At 40.0% G+C, this 26,059-nt stretch overlaps 2 protein-coding genes and 1 pseudogene across 6 annotated transcripts; all 3 read left to right on the top strand.

Moving 5' to 3' along the window:
- The first annotated feature begins 3,034 nt into the window (after positions 1 to 3,034).
- LOC145940176 (uncharacterized) lies at positions 3,035 to 3,793 on the top strand (annotated as a pseudogene).
- A 5,064-nt stretch (positions 3,794 to 8,857) lies between these two features.
- LOC145940811 (uncharacterized) lies at positions 8,858 to 10,351 on the top strand. Of its 5 annotated transcripts, XR_014426075.1 has the most exons (6): positions 8,858 to 9,209; positions 9,278 to 9,337; positions 9,420 to 9,501; positions 9,596 to 9,813; positions 9,914 to 9,972; positions 10,087 to 10,212. XR_014426075.1 is itself a non-coding variant. In XM_083046387.1 (5 exons), exons 4-5 carry the CDS (start codon positions 9,604 to 9,606, stop codon positions 10,330 to 10,332), a joined length of 435 nt encoding a protein of 144 aa, XP_082902513.1. In that variant the 5' UTR covers positions 8,858 to 9,209; positions 9,278 to 9,337; positions 9,420 to 9,501; positions 9,596 to 9,603; the 3' UTR covers positions 10,333 to 10,351. The 5 variants fall into 5 exon arrangements, 4 of the variants coding, with proteins under 4 accessions (XP_082902513.1, XP_082902514.1, XP_082902515.1 ...); XM_083046387.1 differs by lacking the exon at positions 9,914 to 9,972 and having other exon boundaries at positions 9,596 to 9,792; positions 10,087 to 10,351; XM_083046388.1 differs by lacking the exon at positions 9,914 to 9,972 and having other exon boundaries at positions 9,420 to 9,497; positions 9,596 to 9,792; positions 10,087 to 10,351.
- A 12,098-nt stretch (positions 10,352 to 22,449) lies between these two features.
- On the top strand, positions 22,450 to 23,070 carry LOC145940177 (uncharacterized). The gene has a single exon (XM_083045093.1). The coding sequence runs from the start codon at positions 22,450 to 22,452 to the stop codon at positions 23,068 to 23,070; it is 621 nt and encodes a 206-aa protein (XP_082901219.1).
- The last annotated feature ends 2,989 nt before the right edge of the window (positions 23,071 to 26,059 follow it).

The following is a 26,059-nucleotide window of genomic DNA, read 5'->3' on the forward strand; positions in this document are numbered from 1 at the left end:
TAAATTTGAGCGTACGTTATCGCGAATATCGCGTACCGCTTCCTCGGCTACTTGTAGCCTACGGGCGTTACGGAACCGAATCTACGATTAAGTCGAGCTGGTCCGCTCCAGAATCGTGGCTTAAATGTGACGCGTTTTTTCGGTCGTTCCGACATTGAATAACTTCGGGCTTATTTCTCGACGCTAGAGAGGTTGATTCCCCTTTACAAGAGTATTTTATAATAGTTAGTTTCGCACTTACATTAAGAGTACAGCTCGCATGTTTTTTACGTTTCGCTCGGTTGCTGGCGAGTCTACTACTCTACGCTTTCGTGGTTGTGCAGAATTTTCACAAGACAGTCCTCCGGCGATCCCACCGCTGCCACCAATTTTATGTTGTGCCCGTGAGAGGCACGAGTTTCTTGAAGGGATCGTTGTCGGATAAAAACTGGTAAGTTCGGGATTCGTCCAGTGAATTAACACCCGAAGACGTTATACAGTGTTTAATATAGACTTCCAGGATTTATATCGGTCTTCTTACAATTGCACTCGCGTTAGAGTGTATCCTCGAACGATACTCGTAATTATTATTGAATACTTCTTGGCGCTCGTTCGTGTCGACGCGGTTTATACGTATACAGTTGTTGTTTCGAATTGACCCCCGAGTGTTAGTAACGGGTCCTTTTTATATTAGATAATTGGATCGACACGCGCAATCAAAAGATCTAGATGCAAGCGAAGGAGGTTAACGGGACGCTTCGCTTGCATTTTGGCAATTTTGAAATGTAATCGCTTAGTCGGCGTTAGCCTCGTTTTTCGGATTGCGTGAGACCCGTTGCGTCGGCGTTTCGCGCGGATATGCACTCTAATTTTGGTTGCTTAATATAATTGCTTAATTATATGTGTAATATATAAATATTATATTATATAAATATAATATAGCTTTAGGGCTATAACAATACTTAATATTAATCTACAAATATTTCTGCTACGGATACTCTCTTTTTATTTCACGATAATTTCTATTGCTTTTTTTCTTTTGTATTATTTATCATATATCTTCTGTTTATATGATTCTTTTATATACATATGTATAAATTTTTATTTTATATTATATATTTTTTAAATAAAAATTTTTTTTAATATACACTCACTCCAAAAAAAGCGGTACACTTAAAATTTGGGAAAAAATTATCAAATTTCAAATAACAATAACTTCGTAAATAATAAAGATAGAAAGGTTTATAAAAAACAAAAATGAAACTTGGAATCTCTACTTTAGGAATCTATTCATTTTAATGTTGCGAGATAAATTTATTGAAAATGGCGGATAACAAAACGAGAGCATGCAAAATTGAAAAATAATGGTCCGAGTTCGCCACGACACAATGAATAAAAAGGCACCTTTTTACTTTAAATGCGAATAACTCTGCGAAAAATCATCGTATTGAAATGATTAAAAAAGCATTTTAAAGAGGAAACTCTGTACCATCATATGCTTTTTATCCCATTGAGTTACGACATTTGACTCATCCCATGTGCCGTGGCAAACTCGGACCATTATTTTCCAATTTTGCATGCTCTCGTTCTGTCATCTGCCATTTTGAAAAAAATTGTTACACATAATTGCGATATAAAATTTCGAAAAGTGGAAATCCGAACCTTTGAAATGCTTTTCGTAAAATCCTGCTAGTTGTATTAGGTGCTGGGATATTCAATTTTGAAATTTTAACAACGCCAAATTGTAAGAATAAGAATTCCGTGGTTCGCCAGCTCCGCGGTATTTTAAGACTCCAAATCGTCCTCGTGGTGGTGTGCGTATGTGTGTTAGTGAGTGTGTGTGTTTGCGCGCGCGTGCGTGCGTGAGTGTGCGTGTGGGAGTCTCCTCTTTAAAATGCTTTTTTAATCATCTTGATACGATGATTTTTTGCAGAATTATTCGCATTTATAGTAAAAAGTTGCCTTTTTATTCAAATGTGAATATCTCAGCGAAAAATCATCGTATCGAGATGATTACAAAAGCATTTTAAAGAGGAGACTCTGTATTATTATATGCTTTTTATCCCATTGAGTTACGACATTTGACTCACGCCATGTGCCGTGGCAAACTCAGACTATTATTTTTCAATTTTGCATGCTCTCATTTTGTCATCCGCCATTTTCAATTTTATCTTGCAATATTAAAATGAATAGATTCTTAAAATAGATATTCCAAGCTTCATTTTCGTTTTTTATAAACCTTTCTATCTTTATTATTTACGAAGTTACTGTCATTTAAAATTTGATAATTTATATATTTTTAAATATTCTTTTTAATATATACACATACTAATACTTTCAACAAAGTACTTTTTGTTGAAAGTATTAGTATAAAAAGCAAAAATGTTTGGTTATAATCGTTTATCGTTCCCCTCTTTTTTTATATAGACTGGTTAATCCAGTAAGGCGCATAGGCGAGGTTCAAACATTTTGGTCCAACTAATTTGTCTTGAAAAAGGAAAAAGTGAGAAATTTTGGTGCGCTCATAACCTAACGTCGCCACGTAACGATAGTTCAACCGGCAAGGCTGTAGTGACGTCAAGGAGGTATGCGCAAGCGTGTAAGTCAGGCGTCTTGGTTTAACCAATTCACCTTGAAAAGGCAAATTGAAAAAATTCAATTTTGCTCTTATAACACGCACATGCACGGCCAGGTGTTTTAGTCCAACTAATTCACCTTGAAAATGTAGTTGAAAAAATCAAATGCATACATGACCTCTACGTGAAATATGTCATAGTATAGCATAATGTTACATAATATTTATAAAAAAAAAGAGCAAAAGCACAATTGTTTTTTGTTTCTCATAATAGGGAGTCGTCAAGAACGTTGGGTAAAGTCGACATCTCGGGAGGCTAGAAGTGATAGCTACCGTTCTTACAGGCGTTATTATGATACCGATGAGAGGAGCTTTAGCCGGAACTATCATCCGGGTGGACGTATTGGTGATAGCGATTTCCTGGATGACTACGACAGCAAAGAGCGCGGTACAAGGAAACTTTCCCCCGCCTCGAATGTCATGGACAGAAATCTCAGCTCACCGGAGACGGAATTAGTCAGCGAGGCTATCCAGGAGGGATCTGAAAAAGCGTCATCCGAACAAGTATCCGAGATAGCAGGCGATCAAGGAGAAAAAACTCTGGATAAGTCGGATAACGCTCAGGAGAAAGAAGAAGATAAGGAGTTGCCTGTAGAGATCGTAGAAATGTTCGAAGACCGCATTATGCCGGATAGTGTTAGCACAGGCTGTTCACAAGGATCTTGCAGTCAGATGGGAAGATATTATTAAAAAAGGTCTTTCGTCTGAAGAACGGAAAAAATTGCTAAAAAAGATTCCCCCTCCGGGAAATTGTACGAGTATAGATCCACCACAATTAAATTTGGAGGTTAAATCCGCCTTAGATAGCACTATGGTTAAGAGAGACGAGCGTATTGTTGAGAAACAGAAGAAGATAACTGCAGCTGTTGCCGGAGTTGCAAAAGTTTTAAGTGCTACGCTAAAAAAAAGGACCTAGAGAATAAATTAGGCCTGGTGGAAGATCTTAGCGGAGTCGCGAGAGTGTTAGTAGACTTACAACGCGATGAGACAATGATCCGTAGAAGTCTTATTTTGAAAAATATCAAGGTTTCATATAGAGACACTCTTAAGGATATCTTATGGGACGAAGAGCTTTTTGGAAAAGGATTGACGGATAAACTCAAAACAGTTAAGGTCTTGCAGCAGTCATCGAAGGATTTAAAAGGCGGCGCAAAAGGAAAAACAGAGACCAAGAATTAAAAAAACTTGCGAAGCTTGTCTCGCTGGAATCGACAGAAGTCATACGATCAATCGAAGGTGAACGGGCAGAAACAAACATACAACCAACGATGAAACTCGTCTTCTCAGAGTCGCAGTACTTATCGGAAGCCGGAACAAGCATCTGCGAAAAAGGAATAAATGTAAGTAAGGTTGCCGGTAGGTTGACAGAATTTAGAGATCAATGGTCGCGGTTAACTTCAGATGCAACCATCCTGAGTTGGGTTTCAGGATATAAAATACCGTTCTCAGCAAAGTGAGACAATCCTTACACCCAAAAGAACCTCAATGGTCCGAACAGGAAAAGTTACAGATTCGGAAGGAAATTGCTCAATTGGTAAAGAAGCAGGCAATCTCAAAATGTCAACCGATTTCAAATCAATTTATTTCAAGAATTTTTCTTGTTTCTAAAGCTAACGGGTCTTACAGATTTATTCTTAATCTCACAAAGAGCTTAATAAGTTTATTAACACTGAACATTTTAAATTAGAAGACGGAAAACCGGTTAAACGTATATTGTAGAAAGGTTATTTTATGGCATCGATTGATTTGAAAGACGCGTATTATTTGATCCGCATTGCTAGTGCAGATAGAAAATACTTAAGATTTGGGGATGTTCTCTACGAATTTAATTGTTTGCCTTTTGGGTTATATAAGCACGACTCCGTATACGTTTACAAAAATTTTGAAGCCAGTGATCTCCTACTTAAGGGAATTGGGTCATTTGTCCGTTATTTATTTGGATGATCTGCTACTGTTAGACACATACAATATGATTAAAAAACGTAAAGGAAACAGTTAAATTGTTGTTATCATTAGGGTTCGTAATAAATAAAGAAAAGAGCAGAATGGAGCTGGCGACCAGATGTAGATTTCTCTTTGATTATGATACGATTGTGATGACTATTGAATTACCGACGGAAGAAAAAAGAAAGTCAGTGATCAAGTTCATAAATTCAGTACAATTACGCGATGTTCCACATTCGAGAATTTGCTAGGTTTGTAGGAACTTTAGGTTCATGCTGTGCAGCTTTAAAATTCGGTTGGGTACACATGAAGGATTTTGAACGAGAAAAGTTCATCGCATTGCAGAAAAATAAGGGTAATTATGAGACTCGTATGGAATTAAATGACGGAATCAGAGAGGATTTGGACTGGTGGAAGTCGCATATTATGAATGCAAAACGTTCGATTGAGATCTTTGAACCTGTCTTGGAAATATTCTCGGATGCATCATTCTCAGATTGGGGTGTTTTTTGCCAAGGCCAACGAACTCATGGATATTGGAACGAAGAGAAAAAGAAATGCCATATCAATTGTAACGGGCCGCTTTTCCCGATACGGCCGGACGTTACTCAGTCGTGATCGCAAGGTTCGGGAAAGGGCTGATGCGAAAACACAAGAAGGTGACTCAGTATTTAAATAAAGAACACAGTTTATTTAACGTTTCGCGTAATTACAGAAGAAGTGATTCGCGATATTATATTCATACAACGAAAGAAAACAATGCATTAAATGCTTCGGATAAATACATTAAAGTGATTCGCGATATAATACAACTAAAGACACAATGCATTAAACGCTTCGGATAAATACATTAAAGTGATTCGCGATATAATACAACTAAAGAACCAATGCATTAAACGCTTCGGATAAATACAGTAAAGTGATTCGCGATATAATACAACTAAAGAAACAATGCATTAAATGCTTCGGATAAATACATCAAAGTAACTCGCGATATAATACAACTAAAGAAACAATGCATTAAACGCTTCGGGTAAATACATTAAAGTGATTCGCGATATAATACAACTAAAGACACAATGCATTAAACGCTTCGGATAAATACAGTAAAGTGATTCGCGATATAATACAACTAAAGAAACAATGCATTAAACGCTTCGGGTAAATACATTAAAGTCATTCGCGATATAATACAACTAAAGAAACAATGCATTAAACGCTTTGGATAAATACATTAAAGTAACTTGCAATATAATACAACTAAAGAAACAATGCATTAAACGCTTCGTGTAGGCGCGGGGTTATTGCCCCAGGCTCGTGTCGTTTATCGACAGTTTAAAGGGCCGAGCCTTTGCACTGTCTCGGTCGCGTGTTGATGTTGTCGCGCGAGCGGTGACGGCGCGTGAAGCGGGGTGCGGCGGGGCCGAGCGCGTGGCTTTGGTATGCGCGTTTTTGTGCACGCTCTCTCTCGTGTCCGAGAGAGCGTTCGAGATATCGAATGCGCATTGCGTTATTCGCGCGGTTCGGTCGTTTTTGATAGCGTATGGGGCGCGGGATTGTTTCGCGATTATAACCATAGGATATTATGGTTCCCCAGGGACGGTTACCGGTGACGGAAACTCCCGTCCAAGGCAGAGAACTCCCTACCTCGAGGTATTGTCCGGTACCGAAATGCAAACGGAAGTGAGCGGTTCCGATAACCGAAAACTTTCGATGGAGACCGGACACTCCCGATTCCCTCGGTCGTTCGCTCGTGAATGATAGGTAGGATCTGGCTAGGTGGCGGCGGTGAGAACGCTCACCGGAGGCAGAGTACACCCGACCCCCGTAACTCGTCGCTAGCTAGTTTTCTGGTATCTGGTTCGGTTCTAGGAGCTATGCTAGCTCTAGAGCGGATCGGAAATCGGAGTGATTCTTCTTGTCTGGAGCCGCTCTTTTTATACGGCTCCAGATCTCGATCGCGAGCTGATTCGGCGAACTTCGTTCGCTCTCGGGATCGTTCGGGATTCGGCGCGACGCGAAGCGCGGAGCGATACGTCGGTTGTAATGACGGCCCGTATTAAATAATTTAATTGTGGCGCATCGCGCCTGCTGCATCGCCCGGCCGGTGTTCGCCGGGCGCAGCCTTCCGGCGGTAATCGGCCGGGTAACGGGGGGTCTCGTTACTCAATTATTTAGAATTGTTAGCAGCATTTTTTGGACTCAAGTGCTTCGCAGAAAAAGTCAGAAATAGTGATATTTTGTTACAAATTGATAATACAACCACGATTGCTTACATAAATAAAATAGGCGGTATTCGGTTTAAGAAATTGAGCGAGTTGGCAAAACAAATCTGGGAGTGAAGCGAAAAGAGTGTCTAATCTTTGGGTGTTCGCGTCGTATATACAATCTAAAGAGAACGTCGAAGCGGACATTGAGTCGAGACGTCTTGAGCCGGAGACGGAATTTGCACTATCACACAGCCTTTCAAACGATAGTACAGAGGTTTGGTAAACCGAACATTGACTTATTTGCATCGAGAACGAATTCTAAATGTTCACATTACGTTTTGTGGATGAGAGATCCTGATGCAATAGCTATTGATGCGTTTACTATTAACTGGAGATCGTTTTATTTTTACGCATTTCCGCCGTTCTCGATTATACATCTGTCGGAACGTTGTTAAGAAGCCATTCGAGCTAAGAGACGTACCGGTAGAGACGACAGATATCAAGGTTTCTTCGCTGACGGAGTCCTCGTTTAGGCAGTACAATGGTTGGTTGAAAAAGTGATGGAGGTATTGCAGAAACAATAACGTTAATCCATATAAAGGAACGATAGCGGAGGTTCTGAAGTTTTTGACAGAAGAGTTTCAAGGAAATAAAGTCTCTTATGGCACGCTCAACAGCTGTAGGTCGGCAATGGGTCTAGCACATTTCCACGCGAAGCGAGGTTCAACCCAGACCTATGTGTCTAGTTTTTTGGTAGTAGAGCCCCCCGCAGAGCGGCAGAACCCACTGCGTCCACGCATACACTTTTCCACGCGAAGCGAGGTTCCACATGGGTTTGCAATTTTCCACGCGAAGCGAAGTTCAACCCGAACCTATGTGTCTAGTTTTTTGGTAGTGGAACCCCCCGCAGGCGGGTGGAATCCACTATGTCCGCGAATGTACTTTGCAAGACAAAGCAAAGTTCACGTAGGTTTCTATTTGTGGGTGGTTAGAGGGTGTTTTGGGGTAGCGGGGTACAAAGTCCATACACCTCCTTGTGGTGTGCCCTGGTAACGACATGTGTCGGCTAAGTTATGGACGTTGTAGGTTTAATGTACTGTCGGTGAAGTAATTTGTCGAACAAATGACTGTGTCAGTTAAGTATACTTGTCGATCATGTAAACTGTAGGTCAAATAACCGTGTCGGTTAAGTGTACTTGTCGGCCATGTTAATTGTCGATTTGTTAGTGATATTATCGGTCAAGTGTATTGTCGACCAAATGGTGTCAGTCAAGTAAATCGTCGGTCAAATGATTGTCGGGGAAATAAATGCGACCCGTCGGCAATAGCCTTACTGCGGGGTCCAGAAGTGGGAGAAGATGCGAGAGTAAAAAGATTCTTTAGAGGAATTGAAAAACTACGACCTAGTAGACCGAAATATGATTCTACATGGGATCCCAAGATCGTGTTGGATCATGTGAATTGTTGGAGTGCTAATAAGGATATGACATTAGAGAAACTATCCTTGAAGTTAGTAACGCTGCTCTCTCTCACTACTGGACAACGTATGCAGACACTCGGACTGATTAACATAAAAAATATTCGCAAAACTAAGAAGGGTATTGAAATAAAAATTCCCGATAGAATTAAGACTTCGAGGCTTGATAGATCACAACCGACATTATTTGTTCCGATTTATCGCGAAAATATGAATTTGTGCGTTGTTTCTTCATTAGAAGCGTATCTGGAAAAAACTAAGGACTTGAGAGGTCTAGAGACAAAATTGTTTATTTCAATAATAATTAGATACTTAAAAAGTCGCTAGTAAAATTTTAAAATAGGAACGAAGTAAAGTCGACCCAACTAGCCAAAATTATATTTATTTTAAAAAACACACAACGTTTCGACCATATGGATGTGGTCCTTATCAAGTGTAATATTCATTAGTAGAGGTGCAGCCAAATTAACGATAACGTCAACTTTTCCATAATATAGTTACAACATATTTAAATAAACATAACATAAATTCAATTTTGTCAAAACATTTGAAAGAGAGAAAAAGAGAAAACGATCCTATCGTTATGATGATTCGTCAAAAACCCAAAAAATTGTTTATTTCCTTCAAAAAACTCTTTAGGTCAGTATCCAGTCAGACCTTAAGTCGCTGGATTAAAAAGACTCTCAAGGATAGCGGAATTGATATGAACGTATTCAGCGCATATAGCACTCGCCATGCTTCGACTTCAGCCGCTAAGAGAAGTGGAGTCAGCATAGACGTTATCAAAAGAACAGGAGGGTGGTCTAATTTGAAATGTTTTTTAAAAAATGCAATAAAACTTCCAAAACTTGTTAATTTTTCTAAATTTTTAAATCAATAATTTGTAGATAACAATATATGTAGATAACTAATATAGCAATGGGACGAAGACGTCGGGCAGAAGAGCTCGAGGCACCACTTGCACGTAAGTTTGTATAAAATATTAATTTTTAAAAAATTACACAATTTCACCAAGATAACAATAAATTTTAGGGAGAGTATGATTAAACGAAAATGCACGTGAGTCGATTCCAGTTATTTCTCTGTCATCAGGTGAGCTTCAATTTTAAGAAAATAACACAAAAAGTAAAAATGTAAAAATTTTACGAAATATATATAATTATATCATTTTTAGATAGCGATAATGATGATGACGATGATAACGTGAGTATAGTCACCGTGAGCACAGCCGATCCTGAAATATTTTCACCCAGTAGGTTAATATTTTAAAATAAATTCAAACGTTTCACATGAGGAAATAAAATATAAAAATTAAGAAAAATATTAATATCTTCTTTATGATTTTATTAGCTTTCCCAATGATTGGTGGGCTTAGAAATAGAATGCAGGAAGAAAAAGAGCAGGAAGAAGAAGTGCAGGAAGAAGAAGTGCAAGAAGAAGAAGTGCAGGAAGAAGAAGAGCAAGGAGAAAAGCAAGAAGAAAAGCAGGAAGAAGAAAAACAACACGTTACGTTGGATAATGTGGAGAACAGTGATGACGACTACAGGGTGTGTATGTAGTGAATGAAGGTAACAATGTTATCTTATTTCTCGTCATTTTATGCGCGAATTTAAAATTAAAAAATTTTTAATTTAAAATATTTAAGCGAATGTAAATTATTTTTATTAGAAATCCGTTACACGCCTTACTTTTCTCCGGAAGGCTAGAAACGAGTTGAAAATTAAAAGGTGAGGAATACTCACGAGTAATACTTGACAGATGTCTTATTAAATTTGAGCATGAAAATAAGAATAATATAAAATATAAATTTTATTTTTAATTTAATTTTTTTGTTTTATTAGTGCAGAGTGATGGCAGTCGAACATCTAATGTACAAGTGTCGCAGCTTCCTGATAACGAGGAAAGAGATGGGAGAGAGCAGAACGTGGAGGAAGCCGACGTGGAAAACCGCCTTAACACCACGTCGGAGACTGAAGAAACTGAAGAAGAGATGGAGAATCGACACGTCAACACAACAGAAGCTCAAGAAGGCGAAGAAGAGCAGCTGGAGAATCAACAACAACAGATCAGTGATTTTCTATATATAAATTTGTTGTCGGAGAATACGCGACGTTTTAAAAATTTTGGCGTAATCGGAAGAGAAGCGAGTTTTGCGATATGACAGTTATCTGAAGACGAAAATATATATCGCGCGCTAGAAATCGTGTTTTGACAATGACTATTCTGGCTCCGCACGCTATAGTTTTAATTCGTCTAAATCTAGATGTGAGAAAGCTGTAGATTTAGAAACGTTTATTGCTGCCCCAATTGGGGATTACAAGGCGCTTTTTCCCTTAAGGAGCGGTCCCAAACCTTTACACACTTTTTACATCCACTTATAATCTATCCTTAACCTATGACTTAGCCTATAAAATATACAGAAAACAAAACGCCATGCAACTCCGCCTTACTCTCGCCCTATCTCGTCGCACCATTTACCTCTCTTTCATCTCTCTCTTTACGCTCTATCTACCCCTACACATACACTCTCACCCTTCCCCTCCTATCTTACGCAATCTTATTACTAGCTTAATCTAATGTGGGACCTCCGCTTCCGGTTACTTCCGCCTTTCCTCCTCCACTTTCTCTCTCTCTCTCTCTCTCTCCCACTCTCTCCCTCTCCCCCTTTCCCCTCACCACCTTCCCCGTCCCCTCTCGCTTCCTCCAACAGTTTTACCCACAATTCCCCTTCTCCTTCCTCTCCCAGTACCTCCCTCACCATTTCCTGCCAGCTTTCTCCCCTTCCCCATTCCATACATTCCTCCCATACATGTTCCCATGTCTCCACCCCTCCCCCACACATCCTACACCTCCTTTCCTCCTCCTTCTCCCAATATCTATTTCCCCTCATCCCATTCCCCAATCTGTACTTCGCCATCCTCTGCCACCTTCCTTCCGTCCATCCTTTCCTCAGATACTTCGGTACTCCCTCCCCCTTTACCTGCTTGTACCATTTATTATATACCGAATTCTCAATCTTTTCCCATCTCTCCTCCCTCTGTCCTTTCTTTTCCCATTCCTCAACCTCCTCCCACCTAAATTCCCCTCTTTTCCTTCTTTCCTCCACCTCCCTTAAATTCATCCCTTTACCGTCAAAAAACTCTTTTCTTTCTTTCTCCCACTCCGATATTTCCCCTCCCTTTTTAGCCCTCTCCTTAATTTCCTCTAAACATACTCTCGCCAGCCCCCCTCCCTTACCCTCCTCCAACCTCTTCTCATATCCCCACGCCCTTCTTCCCATCCTTGATCTTAACTTTTCCCTTTGGAGCTCCTCCCTTATCATATACCCCGGCGTTCCCCAATCCGCTCCTAACATCCATCTCATATACCTTTCCTGCACCCTTTCCAATCCCTCTCTCTCCTTCCACCCCCATATCTCAACCCCATACCCTAAAACCGTCCACACTAACGCATCAAAAAGCCATAATCTCCTCCCCCAATTACCCCCAAATCTCCTCTTTCCTATCCCCCATACTTGCCCCAATACTGCTGCCCCCTCCTCATCCTCTCCCTCACCTGTCCATCCTGCCCCCCATTCCTTTGTACTACATAGCCTAAATACTTGTACTCCTTTACCTCCTCCAACTTCTTTCTCTTCCAATACCAACTAGCTTTCTTCAGCCTCCTTCCCCCCCTTCCTGCACCTCATCACCTTCGACTTGCTCTCATTCAACTCCAATCCCTTCCCCTCCAAATATCTACCTAATCTTTCCATCATACACCTCATTCCCCCCTCATCCTCTGCCATCATCACCACATCATCCGCGTACGCTAGCGTGTATATCCTATCCTCTCCCAACCTCACTCCTCCCCATCTCCCTTTCCTCATCTCCTCCTCCAAGTCCGCCATCATCATATTAAAAAGCAGCGGACTCAGAGGACACCCCTGCCTCACTCCCCTCCCTGTCCAGAACTTTTCTCCCCTCTCCTCCCCTATTCTAACCCTGAATCCTATCTCCCCTACTAACTCCTCACATCTCCTTACTATCCCTTCCTTCACCCCCCTCCCTCTCAACGCCGCTATTAATTTCACCCTGTCCACCGAATCAAACGCCGCCCTCAGGTCTACAAAAAATAGTACCATTTGTCTTCCTTTCCTGCTTATCTGTCTATTTATCAAATAGTTTAAAACGTAAATATTATCTACTGTCCCCATCCCTCTCCTGAACCCCGTTTGATTCGGTGGCACCATCCCTCCTTCCTCCACTTCGCCCCTCAGCCACTCTGCTAACACCGTCGCATACACTTTGTATAACGACGGCGCCAGCGTTACTCCCCTGTAATCTGAGACCTCCCTTCCCTCTCCTCTTTTCAAAATTGGTATCACCAACCCCTCACACCATTCTCTAATCCACCCTTCCCCCTTCCATATCCTATTACAAAATTCCCACACCCACTCTTCTAGCCCCTCTCCGCCATATTTCCACACTTCTCCTGGTATTCCATCCACCCCCACCGCCTTCCTATCTTTTATCCTTCCTATCGCCCTCCTAATTTCTCCCCTTTCTATCTGGTCTTCCTGATCTTCCACCTTCTCCCTTATCCTCCTGCTTCCTCCCAACACCACTCTCGACTCCACCCCCCCCTAATAAATCCCTAAAATAACTGTTCCATTCTTCCATCTCAATCCCTTCTCCCCCCTCCTTTCCCCCTTCTCCTCTCTTTCCTAATTACCTCCCATACCTGCCCCTCCGTCCTCGCTTCCACTGCCCTCCTAGTCCATTCTTCATTCTCCTCCTCTTTCTTCTTCCTACATAATCCCTTGTACTCCTTCTTTCTTCTCTTATATTCCTTTCCCTCCCCCCTTTCCTCTTCCATCTTTTCAACTCCTTTGCCACCTCCCCCTTATCTTTTCTGCACTCCTCATCAAACCACCCTCCCCTTTTTCTTCTCTCCTCCCTACTTTCCCCCCCATTTCCCTTACTTAGCACTTCCTGTATTTTTCTTTCCATCCTCCCCCACTCCACCTCTACCCCTCTCTCTTCTTGTTCATCTCCCTGCCTCTCCCCTATCACTCCTAACCTCTCCCTGAATTCCTTCTTCCCCTCTCCCGACCAGTTCCACCTCTTTTCCCTCTTTTTTACCTTCTTCTCCAATCCTCCTCTTTCCCCTCTGATCCTTACCACTACCGGCATGTGGTCCGAGTCAATCCTATCTCCTATCTCTACCCTCATAATTTCCTCCCTCACCTCCTCCTTCACAATCACATAATCAATGACTGATCTCCCATTCGGCCCCATGTACGTCCAGCTCCCCTCCTCATCTCCTGCTACCCCTCCATTCACAATTGCCCACCCTATCTCCTCTAATCTTCTCACTAACAATTTCCCTTCCCCATTCACCTTTGCATCCTTCGACCTTCTTTCCTTTCCCTCCTCTTCTGAGAAAGCTGTAAGGAATTGCTTAAAATAAATGATGTATTTGAAATTAAAACACCTTATAATTTCTATATGAGTAAAGCATAGATAAATATATAACTTAGAACATACACCTCTTTGGTTACATAAGGATAACTGTCTGAAGAATCACATTGACTTGACGTTATAACAAGTATTTATATGATAATCTCATGTGATACATGCCTTTTCAACTTAAAATCTCTTCAAACGTAATAAATTAAAGTATAGCTTTCTTTAACATTGCCACGCAAATTTCTTAGCATATAAAGGATGAGAATTTAGTTTAACGCAACATAACAACATAAAGTTTCTTTTAGCGTAGACAGATAAGATTAATTAAAATTGTACCGTAACATAGAACTATATCTCTTTATCAAGCTTCACAGCTGTTGTGTGCCGCGTAACGGCACTGGGATTGCGCCGAATAAAGGATGGGGATCCTCGGGTCGCACAGGATATTGCAGAGATTTAGGATAGTGTTTTCCTTCTTTCGTCTCAGAAATATACTTTCGAGTTTTATTTAATGTGGTTTACCCTTTATTTCTCGTCCTTTATTCTTTAAATATATATTCGCGCAGAATTAGATGTTTGGCTAGCGAGCGTTTATTAGTAAATCTTTTCTTAGTGACTCTTCGTCTTGTTAGTGTTTCGGAATTTTGTTAGCGACTGCGTTACTTCTGATTTGAATCTTAATTTGCGACTGTCCTCGCGGGCTGACTCTCGGTCTTATATATTCTTTGTTTCTTGGATTTCTTTCGGGAGAGGCCCTTGGAAACAGGTCTCTGATTGGTTAGTAATATTCACGTGTTTTTGTTCTAACTGCAAGCGAAGCAGGTTGAAGTCGCAGGTCTTCGCTTGCATCTCGCGGTTTCCGGTGCTTCGCGCGTGTCTTGCTGCGTTAGCGTTTTCGCGCGACGAGCGTTTGTCGAGAGCGCTCTTTTATAAGCAAAAATGTTTTACAGTATTCTATAAAGATATTCAGTAAATTCTAATTTCTAATAACTAATGGTTATAGTTCAGGCTTTAACATCCCTCCCCCGTAAAAAAAAGAAAAACGGAGGTACGAAGTTTTTCGCTTCCTTCTTATTTTATGTTAAAATTATTTCTAATGTTACCTACAATTATAATTCCCGGTTACAATGTAGTTTTATAATCGTTTCTTATTTCTAAAATCTAGTACTTTGGCTTCTTTTTAATATTGATCTTGGTATGCCAAAGTCATCGACTATCCTAACTGATGGTCGTCTTTTGTTTTTATTTCTTCGTTGTATTATTATCCAAAATATTATAATGGTTATTATGATTAATATTATTATTATTCCGCTAGATGTCATTGGATAGATAAATTGTTTCGTTGCGTAGAAGTTTTGTTCGTTGTTTTGTAAGTCGTTATCTATATCTGTCAATTTGGCTTTGAGGTTTGTTAATTCTAAGCGATGTTGTGAGATATTTTCTAGCATGTCTTCGTTACGTCCTGTTATATTTCCGTCTCTTGGAATTGTTATATTGATATTAGGTAGAAAGGTTTCTAGAACGGTTTCGTATGTCTTGTCTTCTGTTTCTATTGTTGTGTCCGTTGTTGTCAGTTTACAATTTCCGTTTAGCGTAATTTCGCCGGTATTTCTTATTATTTTATTTTCGAGCTGACCGTCACATTGTATGGTTATCGTTTGTTCGGCGTCCATCGAGTATAACCAAGTGTGCTCTTGGTGTAATGCTATCCATAACATATGGGTTGAGACATAGTGTCTTACATTACATTTGCTCTGATAATACTGTCGCTGCGTATACATTTGAATTTCGCATGGTGCGTCTAAATCTACGCGGTGTACGGGTGCATTGCGTTTACAAACATATTGTGTATTAATTTTATTACAATTTCACAATTCGCTTTCTGTTATTGTAGCATATGTTAATTTTTCTGTATCTATAACAATTATTTGATTATTTATTTTGATATAATTGTATACATTATCATAGGATGGTGTGGGGAATTCTATTACTTTTACAATATCATAGGTCGGTTGCGCAATTAAAGGGAAATGCAAAATAGTATATATTGTCGTCGGATCACAGTACGCTGTTATCGCGGTGTTTTCTTCTATCGCTAACCAGTCGTCTGTGCGGATTTTAAAAGGAAAATATAATCCTTCTGGCAGTTGCGCTGCCGCTTCCTTTAAATGGATTACAATGTCATTAATCGGCATTAATTTAGGGTGCATTTCGCCTTTTCGTATATATGTTAAATATTCTATTATATTTACTGCGTCCTTTACTAATTCGCCTATAATTGCATCTATGGCCCTGAAATGGTCACGTATTTCTTCTAAAGAAATAGATTCGGTTATGGTTTTTTGCAATACTTTTTCGTTATGTTTAATTATGTTTTCTAATTTATCTAAATGCGCTACAGTAGCATTTATTATTTTTAATTGGTTACGAATCGCGTGTTCGGTTACTTGTCGATTATATTCTAATAATTCTAGCTGTTCGTTTATGCGTTTTTCGTCATTTGCGTCCATGGTCCCGAATAATGTTTTTGCTATCGAGCCTATTCCATTTATTAGTCCTCGACGTTTGTTTATAGGTCTTTTGTATATAGTGTTAATTTGATTCATTATGTTATTTAAATATTTTAATTTTCGTTTCGCGATATTATTCGAATTGATACATGTGATCTTATAATAAGGGGGTCGCAAAATTGTTGAATCGCACATTGTTTCTGATTGTTTTAAATAATTTTTTATTTATTCCTGTCTGTAATTTAGGGTGCTAGGTCTAATTTTATTACTAATTTCCATGTTTTCTTGGAATAGTGTAGTTGACCAATTTGCTCAAAGTATATCCCTGGGCTATGCTTGAATTCCGTTATTTCATACGGTCGATTCTTCTCGCGTTGATTCGCGGATGCTGCAGTATTGCAGATTAAGAGTGTGAGTGTCCTGTAATAATATATTAAGTGTTTATTTTATCTTTAATGGTATTGCTTTGGTTCGCAACTTTTTATCAGGTGAAAAAGGTGTTAGTTTCATATGTGACTCTTGAGTCCCGGGGTGCTTCTGCATCTCATCCTTTAGTCTTATGACAGCTTTTGTGCCGGTTGGAAAAAAAAAAAAATTTCTTTTCGGTCAATTAAAAATGTTCAGTAGCGACATGATTTTTAATTGTTTGGGCTGTGATGAGATCACGCCCTGGTGGGAGCCTATGTGCTCCGAATGTGTACGTGCACGTGCCGTGCGTCGCTCGCCTGTGGTGGGGCCGGAACTACCGGCCACCCGTTTGGGGCGGCCCGTGCGGCTATCCGCCGGGCTGCGGGCACCCCGTTTTCTTTGCGGGTGTCCGTTGACATTTCCACGGGGGTACGTATCGTACAGGAGGTAGTGCTTGTGCCTCCGGTGGAGGCATTCCTGATTCCAGTATACCGGATCTTAGAGGCCCTACAACAAGGGCGGCCCTACCCGTACGGCCCCGACCGTCGTGACGCTTGCGAGGCGGATGATGATTGAGTAAGTATTAGTTTTCTATAAATAGCTTTAGTCTATTCGTATGCATGCGCACTGCTTTTCTTCCCTTTTTTACTGTGTAGTTTACGTCGGAATTCTTTTCGGTTATTACGTACGGTCCTGTCCACAGCGCGTCTAATTTTTTCGATCGTCCCCGTCGGAGCGTCTCGTCGTATACTAGTATTTTGTCGCCTATCTTAAACTTTGTTTCTTTCGTGGATTTATCGTAGTATCCTTTGGCTTTTATTTTTTCTTTTTTAATATTTTCTTTCGCGAGCTGGTTTTGTCGCCCGTATTCTTTCTTTTAATTCTTGCGAGTAGTCGTCGTAACTATACGTAAGTTTAGGCGGTCTCGCTAGGGCTGTCGGTAGGTCCGCTTGATGTCCGTATACTAATTCGAAAGGTGTATATCCCGTAGCCGTGTGTGGGGTCGTATTATACGTAAACATTGCGTAGGGAATCCACTCTTCCCAGTCTGTCTGGTCGGCATTTATATAGTGTCTTAAATATTCGGCTAAAGTACGGTGTGAACGCTCCAATGCTCCGTTGCTTTCGGGGTGATAAGCTGTTGTTTGAATTTTATCGATTTTAAGTAATTTGCACGTATTTTTAAATATTTCACTTACAAAATTTGTTCCTTGGTTGGTTAGAATTTTTTCGGGAATCCCGTATTCGAAAATTATTTTCGTGGCGAATTCTTTCGCGATAGTGTTAGCTTCTTGGTTTGCGATCGGTATCGCTTTGCTAAATTTGGTTAAATTATCTTGGAAAGTTAGTAAATATTTATTTCCGTTATTAGTAATTGTTAACGGTCCGACTATGTCTAGCGCGCATTTCTCGAATGGTTGACTCGGCGTGTCCGTAATAATGAGGGGTGCTTTTACTCGTCGCGATAATTTATTTTTCTGGCAAGATTCGCATTTCGAGATATATTTTTCGACATCTCTTGTCAACCTTGGCCAGTTATGATTTAATCGAATTCTTTTTATTGTACGTTCGATTCCCTGATGTCCTCCTGTGGGCGCATCGTGATATTCGTAGAGTATTTGTTGCTTCTCCTCTTCGGTATATACTCTTGCGTTATCGGCGAGTTTTTCTTCTCCCTCGTCTTTCTCTTCTTCTACTCTACTTCTTCTACTTCTTCTTTGAAGATTTCTCTGTTTCTTCTCTCGCTTGCATCTCGAGTTACGTGTCGACTTAGCGCGTCGGCGTTCGCGTTTGCTCGTCCGGCCTTGTGAATTATCTCGTAATCTCGTACTCTTCTAATTTTAATATCCAGCGGATGAGTCTTGATCCGGGGTCCGTGATGTTAAATAGCCAAATTAAAGGTTTATGGTCGGTTATTATTTTAAATTTTGTTCCATAGACATATGGTCGAAAATGTTTAACTGTCCATACGATTGCTAACAATTCTTTTTCGGTCGTATTATAATTTTGTTCTGCCCGAGATAATACTCGGCTGGCGTAAGCGATAGGTCGGTCCTTACCTACCGGTCCCTGTGACAGCACGGCTCCGATTGCATAGTCGGAGGCATCGGTGGTCACGTTGAATTCTTCGATCAAGTCCGGATATTTTAACACTGGCGCGATCATTAATTTTTATTTTAGGGTGTCGAACGCGATTTGTTGTTCGTTTCCCCATACAAAAACTTCCGTCTTTTTTGTTAGTTTTGTTAACGGTTTCGCGATTCGCGAGAAATCTTCAATGAATTTGCGATAGTAGCCCGCTAGTCTGATAAACGATTGTATGTCTTTTACTTTTCGTGGAAAATTTTTTACCGCGTCTAGTTTTGACGGATCGGGTAATATGCCGTTCTCGGAAATAATATGCCCTAAGTATATTACTTCTTTACGTAAAAATTCGCACTTTTCCGGTTGCAATTTTAAATTATGTTTTCGTAATCTCTGTAGTACTTCCGCGAGTCTTCTTTTATGATCCTCTAAGCTGGATCCGATATATAACGATGTCGTCGAGATAAACGAGACATCTGAGCCCTTGTATCCCTGTTAGTACCGAATTCATTAATCGTTGGAAGGTCGCAGGTGCGTTTTTTAATCCAAACGGCATTCGGTTGAACTCGTAGTGTCCATAGGGGGTTGAAAAGGTTTTATTTTTATCGCGCTCGGCCATCGATATCTGATGATATTCTGATGCTAGATCAAGCGTCGTAAAATATTTGGCGTTTCCTAACTGGTCCAATATATCGGTAATATTAGGCAGGGGAAATGAGTCGCCTATAGTTAAATCGTTAACTTTTCGGAAGTCTACTACTACCCTGAGTCTTTGTTTTCCTGACGCATCGACTTTTTTCGGCACTTCTAATAATGGAGCATTCCATTGACTTACGCTTGTTCTAATAATTCTGTCTTTTAGCATTTCTTGAACTTGCTTATTTACTTCTGCTTTATGTTTCTCGGAAAGGCGGTATGGTCTTACGTTGACGGGCGAGGTGTCGGCGCGCGTGTTTATCTCGTGCTTTATCGTCGCGCATGTCAGTGATTCTTCATTTAAATGAAATATATCGCTATACTCTTCGCATATCCGTTGTAATGAGCGTTTTTCTTCGACGTTTAGATGATCCGTGCGTAATAATTGTCAGATTCGTTCGTCGCGCATTGATGAGTTATGAGTGTTGCCCGTGTGTATCGTATATACTTCGTGTGCGTTATCTTCACATGTCTTCTACGGTTACGAGCGGCGTACTAATCTCTACGGTCTCATCGGTCGTATTAATTATACGGACGGGGCACAAAAAATTTTTTGATTCTACCAGGCATCGTCCAATATATATTCCCGGTGCTGTTTCTTCGGCTTTTATCACGCCTATCTTATTACGATTCGTTGCCGCTTGTATTATTGTTTCGCTACGCGGTTTTAATTGAATTTTATTGTACGGTTGTAATTTTAATATGGCGTTTCCTATTTGAATCTCCTGTTTTTTGTAATCGCACGCGACTTGTTGCTTTTGTAGAAAATCGATCCCTATGATCCCTTCGTATTCCATTGGGAAGTCGTCCTTTACGACATAAATCGCGTGTTTGATTTTTCGGCTGCCTAAATCGATAGTCGCGTAGAATTTTCCTATTGTTCGCGCTTTATGCCCGGTTATGCCGATCAAAGTAATTTTGTCGTTGTATATCTCGGTTTCGCCTTTCAGATGTTTAACCTTGTAACGATAGCACCCCCATCGTTCCCGGTCGACCACTGACCGGAAGGCTGCGCCCAGCGACCATCGGCCGGGCAGAACAGCAGGTGCTTAGCGCCCCTCGTTTAAATAGTTACAGCCGTTACACGGCGGTAATAACGGACAGCGAGACGCTCCGAAAAACCACGACGCGTATCGAGAATCCCCGAACCTCATTTTCCCACCACGAGTCCCGAATCTCGCGCGTATAAAAAGACGGGTCCCGAGAGAAAGAGGCTCTCTCCTCTCAGCGACACCGCCGCTCCGGCACCGCCGAACTAAGCCTATCCAGTTACCGAGCTGAGGCCGGAGCGTACTCGACCTCTGCTGAGCAGATCGCCGCGCTCAATTCTTCTATGTGCACTGGCCCCAACGGGTGGAGCTCCGCCGCCTTCGCCGCGCTTTCGCGGCAGCCAGTGCACTCCTACACACAATCCTAAAATACGCAACGGGCGGCCGCGACACGCCGCCCTGCTACGCCACGAACCGCGTGATTACGATTATAGCCGCAAATAACCGAATTATAAGCGCGCCGCCCGAACGCGCTCTCTTCGATATATCGAAGAGAGCGGCCGCTCGTCGCACCGCGCCGACCCCACGCCCAGACGCAACGTCAACACGACCGAACGGCGACGAACACGCACGCACACACACACACACACACACACACACATACACACCCCGAGCTCGCACATACAGGTATTGCGCATCCGGGGAAATAAACCGTGTGCCGCAAAACACAACACCATTGTATTTCCGATTAAGACTCACGCTCGAAACTGATACATGCATACACGCACAAGCGGACACACATTTATGCACACTTGTATATACGTACACCACCGTAAATATACTTCTTATTTTCTTTTATACCATCGGCGTTCTGTACTTAACCCTTTCTCGAGCCCTGATCCCGGTTGACTTATCCGTGTCTCGCGAAAGCGGCCCTTACAACCTTTATTAGAAAGACAGTAGCTCCAGAATCGTAGAGCATATTAATCTTGCCGTTCTTTACTTCGCGTATAGGTAGAGTTATTAAATTTAGGCTCGCTGCTCCACGAGACGTCTGTCGCACGTGATATTCTATCTTCGCGCGTGTCTTTTTATTCTTTTCTTCTTGCCGTTCTTCCTCGTCACTGCTATACTCGGATTCGATATCTCTTTTTCGCGATTGCGGTTTCTTACGGTTTTCAATTTTATTAATGCTTCGCGATTTTTTATTATCGGTTCCCTTATCGCGGTCCGGTGTATTTGTTTTCGGCCTTCCATTTAGAGTCCAACACTCGTCGCGATTATGTCCGCGTTTTTTGCAATAATTGCAGAATTTCTCTACGGTATTTGCGCGAGGGGGCTTGTCCGGTTTTGGGAACGCGTATTTACTGCTGCGGCAATCGCGTCCGTAATGTCCCAATTTTCCGCATTTATAACATTGCGTGGTTTTATGTTGACCTTGTCGCGGTTGTTGCCCGGTTTTACTTTGCGAGGCATTTGTCGTTCGCGACGTGTTAGATCCTATTAACTTTTCTTCTGCGGTTGCGCCCGTTATTGCTTCTTGGAGGGTTGTGTATCGTTGTGATCGCACGAGTATTTTCAATTCGTTGCGTAACCCGAATTGGAAATTGAGTAATGCTTGGCTTTGTATGGTTTCTAAAATAGCACGCTTATATGTGCTCGAACGCTTTTCTCCCTCAATCATTGAGCTATATAATTTCCTAGCAAGTTTGTCGACGCGTTGTCCGAAACTCTGTGCTGATTCGTTAAAGTTTTGCTTGAGTGAATTGAACTCGATTTGTAAATGCGCTGTACTCCGCTTACTTTGATAAGAATTTTCGAGTTGGTTTTTTAATTCTTCGAACGTTTGAATATCTCGTGTCTCGAAATCTTGCATGGCTTTTCCCCGTAATTTGGTAAATAATATTCCTTGGATTAACGCTTCCTCGTCATCTGGGTGAATATTTTTAATTGCGTACGTACAGGAGTTTAAAAATTCTTGTAATCGGGTTCGCGTTGTGCCGTCGAACTCCGGTATCATTATTCGCTTTCATCGAAGACTTAAATTTTGTAATTGGGCCCAGGCTATGTTGCGGCAGGATCAACAATTTTTTAGGTTTGTTATGTTCTCAGATGAAGCTACTTTCCATAGTACAGGCCAACTGAATCGACACAACAGTCATTATTGGTCCCACGATAACCCACATTGGCATCGTCCAGTTGATCACCAACATCGCTGGAGTCTTTTAGTGTGGTGTGGTATTGTAAATGGATACTTAATTGGTCCCTTCTTTTTTGACGGAAACGTTAACTCAGCGAACTACTTGCATTTCCTTGAACATGAATTGCCAGTCCTCTTGGAGGACGTAGACCTGGTGACAAGACAACGCATGTGGTTCCAACATAATGGCGCACCACCTCACAGGAGTCTCAGAGTTCGACAGTTTCTACACCGTCTCTTCCCACGTAAGTTTATTGGACTTGGAGGACACGTTGAATGGTGCCCAAGATCTCCGGATCTGACAAGTCCCGATTTTTTCCTATGGGGATTTATAAAAAATGTGATTTACGCAGAAGTACCTACAACTAGAGACAATATGATAGACCGTATAAGAAACTGTTGCAATTCTATTCCTAGGAATGTCCTTCTGGAAACTGCTCGAAATTTCGAACGTAGAATTCAATTATGTATTCAAAATGAAGGATGAATTTTCGAACACTTATTGCGATAGAAAATTCTCAAAATCTTGCCTTAACTGGCCGGATCTTTTCCGATCTTGCCTTAACCGGCCGGATCATGTCCCGATCTTGCCTTGACCAGCCGGATCATGTCCCGATCTTGCCTTGACCAGCCGGATCATGTCCCATGTATTTAATAGTTTATGTAAAATTATGTCAAACACTAAAGTATAACATATCTCGTAAACTATTTACTTTTTGACCATCCTATCCTTATAACTTTTTATGCAGAATACTGTGAGGAATCGATTTATGTAAAAAAAAAATATGGTAGTTTCATTTAAAAAATTGAAGGTGACCTTCACGTGATCTTCAAGCAACTATTCAAGGTCAAATTAATGACACCATCTTATGTCCCCCTCAAAATCATACAACTTTGTCTGAAACATTTTTGCTGAAAATGCTTCGTTGAAGAATTTTCGAGGTACGTTTTTTAAAATGGGACACCCTATACAGGGTGTGCGAAAAGTTTTGGAACAGTCTAATATTTTGGAAAGGAAACATTTTACAAAAAAATATTTCAAATAAAAATTATAGTATTTAAGAGAACTTAAAAAATGTTTTAAATATTTAAATTACATATCTCTTGTGAGACGAGTATGTTAACTCTCATTACACACATCATAATTACAAATAAACTGTCAAAATAAAAACCAATAACTGTCAAAAGCGCCGCTATGCGGCAGAATCGTGAGATATATAAGTTTTCGGAGACGACCAAGGAGAAGACGTTTCGTAATTACAAATTTTTATTTCAGACTTTGCATAGTAATATCTCTGATTAGATACGTAGAGCAAAAATAAGGACATTTTATATAATTGTGTATAGGTATACATATAATTAAGACTTATGCTATCCATTAAAACTATTAAGAACTTCAATCGTTATAGTTCTGATAATACGAGGGACTCGCAACTGGGATATTCATGTATACACGTCTCGATGCCCAAGTGCGTGGACTCGACGGAAGACACTACCGTGTCTCTTAATATCGGCTGTATTTGAGACAAGATCTCAAAGTATTCGGTTATTTCAGAAGGCGGTTGCTATAACAGAAAATAATTTTACTAACAATAAGACTGGGATGGGAGAGAGGGGGGATTCTTACATAGCCGTACAAACGATTACAAAACAGCATTTGCTTTCAGATTTCGATGTTATCTTTAAAAATGACAGTTACCCCTTACACGATTATGTAATTTCCCGTATTTCTACCTCCGTATGGGTATAAACAAAACAAAAAACGGTACAAACGGGTACAAACGATACTCATACATCGAATGATGTTAATGAAATTAAAATATTTTTAAGTTGAGCGCTGACCATTTTTTAACCCTTTGAGGTACAAACCAAATAAATTGCGATACAAACAGGTACAAACGAAGTACAAACGAACTATGTCATTAATTTTTAAATTTTGTAAAGTCGGGTTCTAGGTTCACATCGCTATTTTTGGGCGATATACGATGATCTCGTATTTTTAATCTAAATTTGCAAAGCTCGACAAAGATCAGACTTAGTTCGAGAATATTTATACGAGTCTTGCACCACACGGGTCCTCATGTTTTTTCTCACAAATGGTAGTGGCATTTACAGTACAGGAAAGTTAATAAGTAAGCGAGGAGGAGAAAAACAGAAGGAAAAATTAAAGGGAAGGATAATGATGATCGAGGAGAAACAAGAGAAAAAGATACATTTCATGAGATAGTACGAGGCGATATGAAAATAACTCCATGCAGATAAAAATAATTACGATCAATTTACCCGTTTACATTTGTCTTGAATCAGCATCTTATCTTGTATTTTGACTTTCAGAGTTTCTATATTTTCGAGACAAAGTTTGAATTTTGGTCTTTGTTTTACCTCATTCCAACAACTTAGCATCAACTTGTACAATGTCTGTGGACAGTTAAGAGGTTTCGATAACTTGTTCCCCGCACACACATGCCTTATTATGTCGCAATTAGCTAGATCAGCATAGGGCTGCTGACCCAATGATGTAATTTCCCACATTAGTATTCCGAATGCCCAAACATCGCTTTGTGAAGTAAATATTCCGACCATCAAAGATTCCGGTGCCATCCAGCGAACAGGAAGCAAGCCTCTACTTTCCTAAAATATAATTTTAGCGCAGTTAAGACTTTTGCCGAAAAGACTTCGTTTATTTTTGCAGCAAGCGTTATATGCACAGTTGAAAAATTTGTGTTACATTTAACAAATATCACATGTTCTAAACGGTTCACACAAATTTTTGTGTTAATTTAACATAATACGGATATATTAAATGGGGAGGGAGATGATACTAATACTATGTTAATATTGTAACATAAATAAATGCAAATTTAAATTAATAATAAAGTTGTGTGAAATTAACATATTTTTAATGATAAAATTAATTTTTAAAAATTATTTTTACATTTTACAGATGTAATAATTCAATCTTTCGATTAAAAAACCATGTAAAATTTATATTATTTTTTTTATTTTTGTAATTTAATGAGAAAATAATGTTAATTTAACATGTTACTTATGTTAAATAGTAACTATATAAAAATGTTACTTTAACTAAAAATGTTGAACAATTTTTTTTACAATTACGTAAATTATTTCAAAACCGCCATTAAAAATGTTAATGACAGATTCTATAGAATATTTTGAAAAAAACATTGTAATATATATAATTTTGAAAAAAATATTGTAATACATAAAATAAAAATGTTGAAACTACACAGAAGAGAATTTTGATTGGATTTATAAATTACATAAGACTTTTATAATTAAACGTTTAATTTTTTAATTTAAAACTGTTTATAGGTATAATGATTCTGACATTCTAATAATAGAGACACATCGAGACACGTCGACAAGTAACAGTAACAAATCTGTAACCCCTCTCACTTATAGAATAGAATAAAATCAACATTTTTTTCTGCAAATTTTATCAGATAAATTCTGTC

The sequence above is a fragment of the Prenolepis imparis genome, unplaced genomic scaffold (genome assembly GCF_030444845.1).
Source record: "Prenolepis imparis isolate NDT839.2.m4 unplaced genomic scaffold, iyPreImpa1.0 SCAF_9, whole genome shotgun sequence".
Taxonomy (NCBI): domain Eukaryota; kingdom Metazoa; phylum Arthropoda; class Insecta; order Hymenoptera; family Formicidae; genus Prenolepis; species Prenolepis imparis.